The sequence below is a fragment of the Lactuca virosa genome, chromosome 1 (genome assembly GCF_052849685.1).
Source record: "Lactuca virosa cultivar CGN04683 chromosome 1, Lactuca_virosa_CGN04683_v6, whole genome shotgun sequence".
NCBI classification, from domain to species: Eukaryota; Viridiplantae; Streptophyta; class Magnoliopsida; order Asterales; family Asteraceae; genus Lactuca; species Lactuca virosa.
Window position 1 is genome coordinate 44221299 of NC_136426.1, and position 13161 is coordinate 44234459.

The 13161-nt window shown below is 32.8% G+C and overlaps 2 protein-coding genes across 2 annotated transcripts; both read right to left on the reverse strand.

Annotated features, from left to right (window-relative positions):
* Positions 1-661: 661 nt before the first annotated feature.
* Positions 662-3000, reverse strand: LOC145113458 (protein FAR1-RELATED SEQUENCE 7-like). Its single transcript, XM_079049551.1, has 5 exons — positions 2817-3000; positions 1599-2055; positions 1224-1436; positions 861-1119; positions 662-721 (listed from the first exon to the last, which is right to left on the reverse strand). Exons 1-5 carry the CDS (start codon positions 2998-3000, stop codon positions 662-664), a joined length of 1173 nt encoding a protein of 390 aa, XP_078905677.1.
* A 3637-nt stretch (positions 3001-6637) lies between these two features.
* On the reverse strand, positions 6638-10159 carry LOC145118551 (ferrochelatase-2, chloroplastic-like). Its single transcript, XM_079054276.1, has 9 exons — positions 9950-10159; positions 9142-9439; positions 8889-9032; positions 8680-8781; positions 8435-8538; positions 8218-8344; positions 7791-7943; positions 7587-7687; positions 6638-7207 (listed from the first exon to the last, which is right to left on the reverse strand). The coding sequence occupies exons 1-9, from the start codon at positions 10033-10035 to the stop codon at positions 6874-6876; spliced, it is 1449 nt and encodes a 482-aa protein (XP_078910402.1). The 5' UTR covers positions 10036-10159; the 3' UTR covers positions 6638-6873.
* Positions 10160-13161: the final 3002 nt, after the last annotated feature.

Genomic DNA, 13161 nt, shown 5'->3' on the forward strand with positions numbered 1-13161 from the left:
TCCTTCTTATGAACGACGGCTCGACGGTCAACGCAAACTTGCAAAGGGAATACGACGCTGAAGCTGAAGTCCTGAACCGTCATCACAATTCTCAGTTTCTCACTATCGCACGGAATGGAATTAAAAAAGTACATAACATATTATAATGATTTGTATTGTTATTATATATGTACTTGTTAATTGTATGAAGTATTTTCCTACCCGATTCTTTATTAAACCAACCAACATGTAAAAATAAAAAAATAAAAAATTATCAATAAGTGTCATTTAAGAAATTTTCGGGTATACCCGATAATTACCCGACCTGACCTCAAACCCGAATACCCGAAACCCGAAAACCCGAATTACAATATAGGTCGGGTATCGAGTATTATTTTCTTAAGGAAATACCCGTTCTACCCGACCCGTTCTACCCGAAACCCGAAAATTTTACCTGTTCGATACCCCTATCTTGAAGGTAATTTAACTGAAAGTGAACGCAAAGCTAAATTCCTTGAGAATCTTTTTCTTTCTATTGAAGATATGGACTCAACCCTACGTTATGTTGGATTGGTAAGATACATATCTCAACATATTTTTTTTTGTTTATTTATTAATAATCACAAATAAATATAAGAAATTTCCACCTTGATTCAAATACTTTAGGCTCTATATATACATTCTAAACAAGCTTAGTAAAATGCTTTCGAAAATCAGCGTTTTTCAGAAAATCCAATGAAACCTAAAAAAACATTACAAGTTGATAAGATGATCTATGAATAAACAAGATATGTGCCAATCATTTTTGAGAAAACATAAACTGTTGAAATCATTGTTGAATAAAACATAATATGTGTTAACTATGAATTAAATATACACACCTTAGCTTGTAGTTTTTTCATGATGTGCCACATACATAATCGGTGATTAGAATTAAGAAATATTGCTTCTACCACCTGTAGAATCGCTGGATCTTGGTCTGTTAGCACTAATTGAGGGTGTTTTCCACGTGCTTTCACAAAAGCTTCAAGCAACCAACGATAAAGTTCTATTGACTCGTTGCTTAACAAACCTGCTCCAATGTTTATTGAACGTTTGTGGTTATCAATGGCTGTAAACGGCACAAAAATCATTCCATACCTGTATTAAAAAGTTAATTAAAAACAAATTCAACAGTTATTATAAACTCAAAAAACAACAATAATCATATTTAAAGTAAAAAATATAAAACTATAAGATCATACTTATTTGTTCGAAATGTAGCATCAAATGAGATCACATCTCCAAACTCCTTGTAATATAACTTATCGGTTTCATCCGCCCAAAACATTGCGTTTATCACACTATCAACACATTTATACTCAAATGTGTAGTTAGGTAACTCATCTTTCCTCATGTTCATTTTGTCAACAACCACTTGTGCATCCTTGTCACCTATAATGTTTCCCATCTTCCTTCTAAAATTTTTATAATCAATTACTTCAGGGCCAACGTTTTCATAACCTCCTTGCAAACTAGCTTGTAACTTATGTGCCTTTGTTGCACCAATGTTAGATGTTGAGGAACGCACTATAAACTCCTTGTCTTTATAACTAAGTCGTCGTGCACGTTTGGATTACCGTCTTTCTTCTTTAGTTTCTAGGGGGTGCTTGTGCTTCTCTTCGAACTCATATAATTTACAAGCATTAGTTCCCATATGTAGTCGTTCAAACTTTATCAATGCCTTGCAGTCTGTGATTCTGAAGTTTGAGTTTCGTTTATTCCTTCCAGTTCCCTCAGGATCCAAAGTGTCAGTTGATCTGTTAGGTATTTTACCCATATTGTTGCACACTACATACCTTTTTTTAATGGCTTTGTCACCAACCCTCGTTACTGTATTTAACCTGACACCAAAACCTGCTTTATCTGCATATAATTTATACATTTCAACCGCCTCCTCTAATGATTGATAAGTAACATCTACATCTGGCATAAATTCTTTAGGAACAATAGGTTTCCACAACTTGATTTTCCCACCAGGCGAGTCAACAACATTATTATTGAATGATTCCTCTTCAGAATCAGATCCATTTGTACCTGTTTTTTTTAGACAACAAACCCAATAATGAGACATAATATAAATTTAGATTAATTCTGTATTCATGAACTAAACAAAATTTTGATCATAATCAAAATGTGTTTAACAATAATCAAATTTGAAGTATCTAATAATTTGAAAATATGTACAACTAGGTCGAAATATTTTCTTCATATATGATTATCAGGAGTTCCCATGGTTATCATATATATCCAAAATAATTGCTTAATCATCAATGTATTGCTTAATCATCAATGTATGTAACAATTACAACTTAATACCAAAGTATATATACGTTTGTTAAACACAACCAACAATGATTATCAACACTTAATAAACAGTGTAAACCATTTGGTCACATACACCATTATTCATTAGTTACTACATCAATCGTATATGATTAATTATAAACACATATTTACTTAATCAAGTACACGCATTATAATAAAATAACAGAAAAAACAACGTTATATAAACGTAAAGAATTCATCATATATATATATATATATATATATATATATATATATATATATATATATATATATATATATATATATATGTAGGATCAAATGAGAACACCTAAAAGGTTGAGAACGTGAGAACAGATCTGGACCATCTAATTTTTAAGATGTGTGGCTATAATTAATTGTTATTTTTCTAATTATTAATACATTTAATTTTTAATTTTTAAATTAAAAAAATTATAAAGGCTATTAAGGTAAATAAGCATTGCCCTAATTTTGTAAACTCCTATAATTACTCTCTGCTTCTCTCTTTCTTGACCTAATCTCGTAGAGCATTAAATCGATGAAACAGAAGCGGCCTCCTTCAACTCGATCATCATCAGACCTCTCCATCACTAAAACCCTCCAAGGCTTCAACGCCAAATCGGCCTCCTGCAACTCGATCTCCAATCGTTCTCCTACAACTCGATTTTTTTTCATCGGTATTCATTGGAGATTCTAGACTTGCATCCTTGAATCCGATGAAACAGAAGCGGAAGGGAAGAGAAGATGATGGAGAAGATGTTGAAGATGACCACATTGAAGAAAAACGGAGAAAGAGAAAGAAATACAAAGGGGACGAAGAGAACGACGGGAGCAGGAGGGACTTAGACAGAGAACGTGACCATGGCTGTAGCCGTAGCCGTGAGGAAAGCTCTTCCCGGTCGGAATGTCACAGAAGTTGTGCAGGGATGGAGAGAGAGAGGCGTCGAGAGAGATAGACCGTATTTGGTGTTCGAAGACGAACCATTCTTGGTGTCGGATTCGTCAACTGTCTTCTCCAAGTACTCATAATCATCGAAGTACATTATCTCACTCGTAGTCGTTCCCCAAGTCCTAGATTAGGGCTTTGGAGGATTGGATTCGATCGGTGAAGCTGGTGTGGATTCTTGGACATAGATGATGGGTGCGAAATTGCGAACCCTAGCTTCTGCAGTCTACTACATCTTTCTTATCTTTAAGTCTCCTGATCTCTCTTTATGAATACATTTAGAATGTGTATTTATTTATGAATAACATTGTATTCATCTATGAATAGCACGTGTGGATGAATGTATTTATTTATGATTAGAGGTATTCATTTATTCATTTGTGAATAGCAGAGTACTCATTTGTGGAGAGAGAGGCGTCGAGAGAGATAGACCGTCTTTGGTGTTCGAAGACGAACCATTCTTGGTGTCGGATTCGTCAACTGTTTTCTCCAAGTACTCATACTCATCGAAGTCCATTATCTCACTCGTAGTCGTTCCCCAAGTCCTAGATTAGGGCTTTGGAGGATTGGATTCGATCGGTGAAGCTGGTGTGGATTCTTGGACATAGATAATGGGTGCGAAACTGCGAACCCTAGCTTCTGCAGTCTACATCTTTCTTATCTTTAAGCCTCCTGATCTCTCTTTATGAATACATTTAGAATGTGTATTTATTTATGAATAACATTGTATTCATCTATGAATAGCATGTGTGGATGAATGTATTTATTTATGATTAGAGGTATTCATTTATTCATTTGTGAATAGTAGAGTACTCATTTGTTAATAACAGTGTATTCATTTGTGAATAACAGTGTAATCATGTGTTAATGAGTGTATTTATTTATGATTAGAGATATTCTTTTTATTTTCAGTTGATTAAAAAAAGGAATTGGATTACTTGTAAATTGATATGTATTCATTTGTGATTGGAGTAGTTTCAGGTTTTTTGAAAAAAAAAATCATTTGTGAATATAAATGTATTGATTTGGGATTGAATTTCTATTCATTTTTTTTGAAGGAAAAAAAACGTGAAATAGGAGAAAAAATTTGATTTTTTTCATTTTTTAAATAAATTTTGGCAAAAATGTTTTTTTATATCCCATTAATAAGAAAAATAAAAAATCAAATATTTCTTTCTTTTTGGTAACTGATCCTAAATTTAAGGGAATTTGATTGAATTTTATTTTATTTTATTTTAATTAAAATATACAATTACTTATATACCCTTATATATTGAGTGACTCAGAACTGTTCTCGCGTTCTCAACCTTTTAGGTGTTCTCATTTGATCATTTCCCTATATATATATATATATATATATATATATATATATATATATATATATCAATGTTTTAAAAACCGGTTCAAATCGTCCGGTCGAACCGGTTGGAGCGAGAAACAGAGACGAATGTGGTTAAATAAAAACAAATTTTATGTCATTTTTTAGACTGGATCGAACTAAACGGCTTCTTAAAAACTTGTTTTATATGATTTATTAGACTTGTATAGTTGGATTTTATTTAGCCCGTTAAAAACAAAACACATTTCTAAAGAAAATTGAACATTTTCAAAGTGCACATAACTCGAAGGCCGACACACACCACATCAGATATAGGGAATTTTCTTGATTGAATCAGTGGCCGAACTAGTTGAACCGACAGTCGAACCGAGAACACAAGTTTAACAAAAAATCAATTTTTTAATATATATATATATATATATATATATATATATATATATATATATATATATATATATATAAAGTAATAGTTGACGTGGCAGTGGGGACCATTTTTGAAATATGATTGTTATTGCACTGATGTGAATAGTCATTGCAAAACTGATGTGTAACAATTGAAAGATTAGTGACATTGCACTGATGTGGATGACCTTAGGGTTCACCAACTGTTTTTGTTTTAAAAAGTCACTTATTTTATTTATTTATTTTGATCTAAGGGGCAATGAGGCATCAACTTCACTTTTAAAAGATCATTATTTTTAGATTTTTTGACCGACTAAGGGTTGATTCTCAAAGTGTTTATTGACTTTTTTTGAAAAAATCAGAAATTCCTGACTTTTTGGAAAACCTACATTTTTACTAAAGTTATTGTTTTTCAAACATTTTTTTAACTTATTGGTTTTCTAAAAAGTCAATAAACAAATAAGATATTTTAAAAAACACTCTCAAATACCCACTAACATTCTACTTAACACATGTTAGAAGCCTAATCAACACAAGTTAAAATCCAAGTCATTAAATGACAGTCCACCTCATCAATTAAGATACCATGTCCTTTTAGTTTGCCTTACAAATTTCAGGGGCCATTTCTTAAAAAAAAAATATTTTATATATTATAGGTGAGACCCACTTTCAAGTAGGGTCATACAGCTAACTAAGCAAAGCTTAGCTCTGCCTCTACCACCATTGACCCATGTATGTTTCCACTACTGCATTTCCTGTTCCTCTAAAATCGTTCACTCACCCTCCCATCTGCCATGGACAATCCCGAAATTTGAATATATTTTTGAAAGGAAATTTGGTTTGAAACCTCTCTTGGGCATTCCTTCGCCAATTGTCCTAACTTTTTACCATGGCATACACAATCAAACACCAAAAAACTACTGTTGTTGAAAATTTATGATGATGATAGAAGTTTGGATCTTGAAACTAAAGAATTGATGAACATGATGATTTTGGCATAATACATGAGATTTGATCTAAAATATATGTTGAAAATGAGAATTTGTTGTTTTTCGAAGCAATTGTTTAATATGAGAAAAAACAATGCAACTAATGTCGACGAGGACATAAACTAATAAAGTTTTGTTTGTCAAGATTAAAGTTAAAATTCGAATTCAAGATTGCTTTAGATACTTCTTATTGGTTGGTAATGATTCGGGTTGTGGTCCTAATAGTGATTTACGAAGCAACAGCCTCCGTAAGCTCAATACATTGATGTGGTTCAGAAATTCAATTCATATGATGATGAATTTGGAATAGATCTGATTAAATGGTCGTATACGGATGCCAAAAAGGTTGTGGTTCCGATGCTTTGAGAAGCTTCTAAATAATTTGAATGGCTAAACACAGTTCTTGAATGTATGGACAAAATCGGTAATGCATCGGTGGCCAACTTGGTGGCTTCAGTGGTGGCAATGGCTATGCTGTCGAAGAAAGGAAGAAGGTAGTTTAAGGGAATATGGGGATCTGACCGGGAATGAGCGAAAAAAAGTAACCCATTCGTGTGAGTTTGAATTGTTTTTTATCATTCATGTTAATTAGTTTCACTATAATTTGTGAAAGATATCATAATTGACATAACGTAATTTACAAAACTTTTTGTTCAAATATATATAATTAATTACAAGCTTTATCAATTTATTGTGGGTGATACCGATACGCACATGGGAACAACATAACCCTTTTTTCCCATTTCATATCTACATGTCCTGTTTGCAAAAATATCTCACATGTTCCAAAACCGATCCGTAAAATGCAACAAAAGCAAAGTTTCAAAGATAATTATTTGCGTAGCTGATTATTACTCCTCATCCAAACTCTTCTAAACAACAGGCTTCCTGAATGCGGACAGCATTCTGGGAGATAAAAGCAGAATAAACGCCAAAAAGGAACCAACAAATATCTTCATCGCGTATCCAACAGGATCACGCTTAAATTCTTGAGAGCTGCTGCTACTGATTAATGATGATGAGGATGCTGACATGGCTGTAGCAGAAGGTAACGCCTCAATCACTGCATCCGCCAGGTCAGCAATGAAGGAAGTGGTGCACCCAAGAGCCGGGACCCGACCCCAGTTTTCAACACCTGAATTCAGGGCCAACTCCTTGTACTCCATATCTATTTCTTCCAGTGTCTCTATGTGTTCGCTCACAAAGCTAACAATTCAAAATCTCAAACCAAACATCAACATCATTTCATTTATTTAGGAACTTGTCTTAATACAAAAATATAGTGGATTTCAATTTATTTGTATTATAGCATTTTAGTTTCTTATTAAAGCATTTTAAAAGTACAATGCCTTAATTAGAAACAAAGCAAAATGCTATAACAAATAAACAAATCAATTAGAGTACATTGTTGTTTCTTGAAAATATAACTCTTTAATAAACCGATTTTTATTTCAGTCCCTCCGTACTCCTTGTACTCCATATGAAGTTAGTGTCAGCATTTTGATACCACTTTGAGTCTGATTTATGGCTAAGTTATTAAATTTTACACATTTGACCCTTGAAGATAAAATTAAACCAAATATACCTAACAGGAACTGCAAGAAGACTCTTGACACCTTGTTGGCCAAGCTGAACGAGAACTTCATCAGTGTATGGTTTCAACCACTGCACAGGCCCAACTCGACTCTGATAAAGGGAATCAAAACATATTTATATTATTATGGTTTGAAATACTTGTTATATATAAAAGAACAGAAGAACAAGTATATAAATAATTTGAATTGGTGACCTGATAAGCCAATCTATGATTATTTTCAATTCCTCTTGCTTTAAGTTCCTGCATTATCAAGTCGATGCATTCCTCCATCTGAAATTTATATGGATCACCAGCATCAACAACGTACGTCTGTGGCACCCCATGAGCACTGAAGAATATCATTACCTACCATCACAAATCACATAAGCTGTTGCAACTACAATATCATTACCTACCCAATAATAAAAGTGAAGATTGCTTTGTATTTGGATGACATTGCTATAACTTGGTAGATTTTTTCAAGGTAAAATGTTATAATAGGAATAAATGAAAGTCTGATGACATAATAAACACATCAATGAGAGTACTTTGCTATTTCCTGGTTCAACCTTTTTATTATACTTCTACTTTGAGATTTCAGGGTATTTAATATTTAAAAGCAATCAACAAAGAAGCTTACCTCTTGAGGTTTATTAAAACTTTGCAATTCCTCTTCAATCAAGTCAGCCATAGACTTTATATAACCATATCGTTGATACCAAGACTGGATAATGGCAACAGGAAGCTTAGACAAAACTTTATCTTCCCTGCATGTGATTGTGATGTGACTCAAATTAATGCCCTTAACAGAGTTTTAAAATCAATAACCTCATAGAAAATGAAATCAAGCAAATTACCTAAAGATGTTTTGAAGTGCACGTATACTTGATCCGGTTGTTGAAATAGAAAACTGAGGGTAAAGAGGCAGCACCACAAGCCTCGTGATCCCATCACTCTTAATCTGTCATGGATAAAAAAAGAAACATCATTATTAACAATATCAATTGATGATGACTTTATGGTGATCTTTAATTTTACTTTTTTGTGTTGAAATGCCCTGATAGTAGACCAATTATTCTCCAAATTATAATAAGTTAACTACCTGTTGGGCAGCTTCTTCAGTGAAAGGATGCCAGTAACGCATTGCAATGTAGACATTAGCAGGTAATTTCTTTGCTTCAAGTTCTGATTTTAGAGCAGCAGCCTACAACAAACAGCTATAATCATAAAAAAAAAAAATACTGAAATGCAATATAAAAATCAGATGAAAGCCAATTAGAAAACTCAAACATCAACAATAGCATGTCTTACCTGCTCATCTGTTATCTTTCTCAAAGGTGAACCACCTCCAATTGAGGCATATGCTTCTTTACTTTTTCTTGCTCTTAATACAGAAATGATTTGTGCTAAAGGTCGTTGTAGGAAACGAAACAACCTTGGTAGACGGATAATATCCTGTCCCAAACACTAAAACTGTTAGCATGATGAAAAATATTGGAACTAAATTAGCATTGAATCTTTCTTTAGAGTTTCAAAAAGGAACTATTTGTACAAATACACATACCGGATCTGCAAACAGGTTATAGAGAAAGGGTTGAACATCAACAAGTGTCTCTGGGCCTCCAAGATTCAAAAGCAATACTCCAACTTTTTCCTCCTCCACATGTGAATCAGATTCAGTTTCACTCAAAGGATGTGTGCATACCCCTACAGAACAAAAGCTCTTTCCAGCTAAGCCTATGTTCTTAATGGGGTCATCTAATTTTAATTTCTGGAGGTTGCTAACAGTTGAATTGGAGTTCCCAGATGCTTTGCATGTATGGCTGCAGAAAGAAACTTGATGTTTTCTATGGAAACACACACTGCAAGTAGAGGAAGTAGGTGGATGTTTTAGTTTAATTATAACAAACAGGAGGCAATTTCATCAAGTGTGTGAACTTTTAAAAGAGCTAAAACATTTTCCGAATAGAAATGCCAAGGAAGTTAATGATCCAACCACAGCTCGTTTACACGTTAGTGATGCCTAACTTAGATTAACAAAGGCATGACTAAATTTCAGAATAATTTCAATACTAACAACCTAAAATTGTAAGATATGAAGCATATACAGGTTATATGAGAATCAAACGCTATGGATTCGACAAATTTTACAGAACCAGATTATAATATAGCTTCTAATGCACGGATCTCCAATAGACTTAGGATTCAATTTCCTTGCCAATCCGATTTCAGTTTCATTACCAATCAGGTTTCAAAGGAAGCACACCATTTCATAATTGATCAGGCGAAACTAATAACATAAACTACACAGCATACACACAATTGAATGGAATCCCTGCTTGTACATGGGGATATTCGTATATAAAACTTACACCGAAGAATTGTGGTTGAATTTGGAGGTTGTCAACTCTGAGAGTTTCACGCTGGGCAGAGCATGAGAAGTCGCTGCTGCGTTCATGGCAATGAATAACGCCAAATTTGGGTGAGGGAAAAGTAAATCTGTGTTACGAGAGTTTTGTGAATTCTTTTAAGGGGTTTTTAGGGTTCTTGCAGATTACAAATTAATAAGTGCAAGAATTCTGAATTAGTAATTACACTGTTAAGAATGGGGAATAAAATTAAAGAAAATATATTTATTATTTTTCAATATTTAATAAAAAATTAACGATTTGACCAAAATAGTCATATGCATCTACCAAAATCTATCATCTCTACATATTGACCAAAATAGTCATTTGCATCTACCAAAATCTATCATATCTACAAAAATCGTATGTGACATACCAAAAAATCATTTTAGTATATAGGGGGAAGGGATTTTCATATATGCGAGTGAATTTTCGAAGATGCATATGTGAAATTTTTGATATACATCTATGGAAAAATATGTTTCCTCATGTCATATGCGAACAAATGAGTTTGTGCAGATGCCATATTTTCTTAAAATTTCATTAACGAAAAATAGGTTTCTTCGAATCACCATATGCCAAAAAATAAGTTTTCTCATATGCCGTCTACATGAAAATCTGAAAACTATATTTCTCTGTAATTCTTACTATGAAATCACAAATCCTTATTGTGAAAATCTAAAATCTAAACTGCAAAAATATAACATTTGTATAGTTAATTTAATGCTCATTTTATAAGATGTGCTTTTGATTAAAAAAATTCAATACAACTTTCTCTGTGTTATTATTTTTCTGGAAAAAAAAAAACATGGCTTCAAATTTTCCGATTCTTTTTTTTTGGTGGTTCATGAAAATTAAAAAATGGTGGATGTATTTACATTAGGCATTTTGTTAAAAACTATGGTGTAGAAATTTCATAAGATATAAATTATTAGATTTGGTTAAAGTGTGGAAAGGTTTGGAATATAGATCTAACATCAATTTGTCTTTCCACCACCTATCAATGAAATATGTTGTTAAAGATAGTTTTGATAAAAGTGACGTGAAACACTTGAAAAAATGTTATTAAAAAAGTTTTAGCAGTTGTATATTTGTATCTGGTAAGTAGATAATGCTTTGGTGGAAGAGGCTCCAACTGTTCAATATAATGCAACAAATCGATCTAACGGAAAAGGCTTTAATAGCAAAAATGGAAAAGGCTTTGTTAAGAACCGATCTAGCGAAAGAAGTAGCAACAACCAATCATGTATTTTTATCTCATAAAGTGGTCATTAATATCCTCTCGGGTATGATGTATATTAAACAAAAGTACAACCATAATTATAGTATGACGATTAGGTACAAGCACAAAGTCTTGGATATTAATGTCAATCCATAAACTTATAAGTATGTTGATGATGATGTTGCTACATTTTACAATGTTGTTCCTACAAATGACAATGATGTTGATACCTTGATACATATGTTGTTAAAGATGATGATGCATATTACTGAGAAGTATTTTTGTTGGGAGATGATATGAATCCACTTCCTTATGAGGAGCAATTAGATTTTTGTATAATCTATCTGACCTTAAGAAAAGGTGATATATAATTGAATGGTCGGATGATGAATACACATTACACAAGAACACCATTCACTGGTATGCATGTTATACCCGCCTCTTCAAACCCGGTATACGCGTCAACTCCATCACACAAGCAAAACTCATCATAGAGGATAAAAAATCTACAAACATTCAAAGACAAATAATCTTTTCAACCAAAATTGTGTGCAAATAGTGCTCGTGAAGGATTTTAGTAAAAAAACCAGTAGATCAAACAAAAAATATGTTTCAAGCATCTTGTTACCACAAAATTTATATTTGGCTTATTTCGTAAAACTGGATAACATTAGCATGTTTCAGGTCAGAAAACCTATGGATGAACACACTTGTGTTTCAACATAATTGAACACAAACCATTGCAAAAACAAACAAAAAAGTGTTGAGTCATTTAATTGTCAATGTGTTGAGTAATGATCATAACAGAGCCCACTATAAAACCAGCATCCATCAGGATTTCACTACCAAATAAAAATTAAATAGTTCATACACACAAGCATGACGTACGAAACAACATACACTTAAACCTCTTAGGGCCCCAAGATGAATCATTTTTAGAGCCCCTATGTAGTGTTACAATTTGGGTAAGAATAATATTGGAATAGTGACATAAATTCAAATAGATAATCACAAACAATTTGAGTTATTGCTCCTATTAATTGGTTAACGGTAATCTTAGTTTTTATTTTTGTATGTTTATATGGTATATTTCCACATCATTTGTTAATTAATTTTGAGTGTTTTGTAGATACATAAATGTTGTAGGTGTGCCCTCATGATAGACGCGACTCATCTAAAGGGTGATGCAAAGGCACCATGTTATTGGCTATTGTAGTAGACGATAACAAACAAAACTTTATTATTGTGTATGGAATATGCAAGAGGGAGTCCATAAATACGTGGGCATGGTTCCTAAAAAGCTACATGATTGATCGGCGACTCGGAACATTTAACCTTAACTTATGAAAGGGCGTCATCGATCGCCGTGTCCATTGCAACTATATTCTTGAATTCACATCATGGTATTTGTGGTAATCATCTTTGATCGAATGTACAAGCTAAGTATGTGAAAATATGAAGACAAAAACGTTGTTCTAGAAGGCAACCAAAACGTACAAAGTGTATGATTTTGACAATTATTTTAAAACGCTACGTGATATATGACAAAGAAATTGAAATATCCAAAATGTGCAAATTCAAAAAAATGTTTGAATGCATATTTCTATGGTCTTCATTATAATCTTATGACATCAAACAATGCAGACCACCGACATGTTATCCAGAGATGCCGATGACAATACTTTTATAGTTCTTCTGCATGAAGTTGCGATACCTGTTTTTTCAACGTCTGAACAAAACAAATATATTTAACATGCATTGACAGTGTTTAGTGAGTTGGTTAATGGAATTGCTAGTTTAACAAGGATCTCCCCAAGAGGAGGAATCTACAATCGGGGAAAACTTTGTACGTCAATTTCTAATTTTCGAACATTGATGTTATTGGATTTATGTACAAGAAGTAATATTTCAATAATATTTCTAATTATATATGAATCTATGATGTTACATAAAA

Coding starts and splice junctions, on each gene's coding strand:
- LOC145118551 (XM_079054276.1), bottom strand. CDS start 10,035: ATGAACGCAGCAGCGACTTCTCATGCTCTGCCCAGCGTGAAACTCTCA. Junction 8,345..8,434: donor GCACTTCAAAACATCTTTAG/GTAATTTGCTTG, acceptor AATCACATGCAG/GGAAGATAAAGTTTTGTCTA. Junction 7,688..7,790: donor ATCATAGATTGGCTTATCAG/GTCACCAATTCA, acceptor TCCCTTTATCAG/AGTCGAGTTGGGCCTGTGCA.
- LOC145113458 (XM_079049551.1), bottom strand. CDS start 3,000: ATGAAAAAAAATCGAGTTGTAGGAGAACGATTGGAGATCGAGTTGCAG. Junction 1,437..1,598: donor GAAACTAAAGAAGAAAGACG/GTAATCCAAACG, acceptor TAAAAATTTTAG/AAGGAAGATGGGAAACATTA. Junction 1,120..1,223: donor GCTACATTTCGAACAAATAA/GTATGATCTTAT, acceptor TTTTTAATACAG/GTATGGAATGATTTTTGTGC.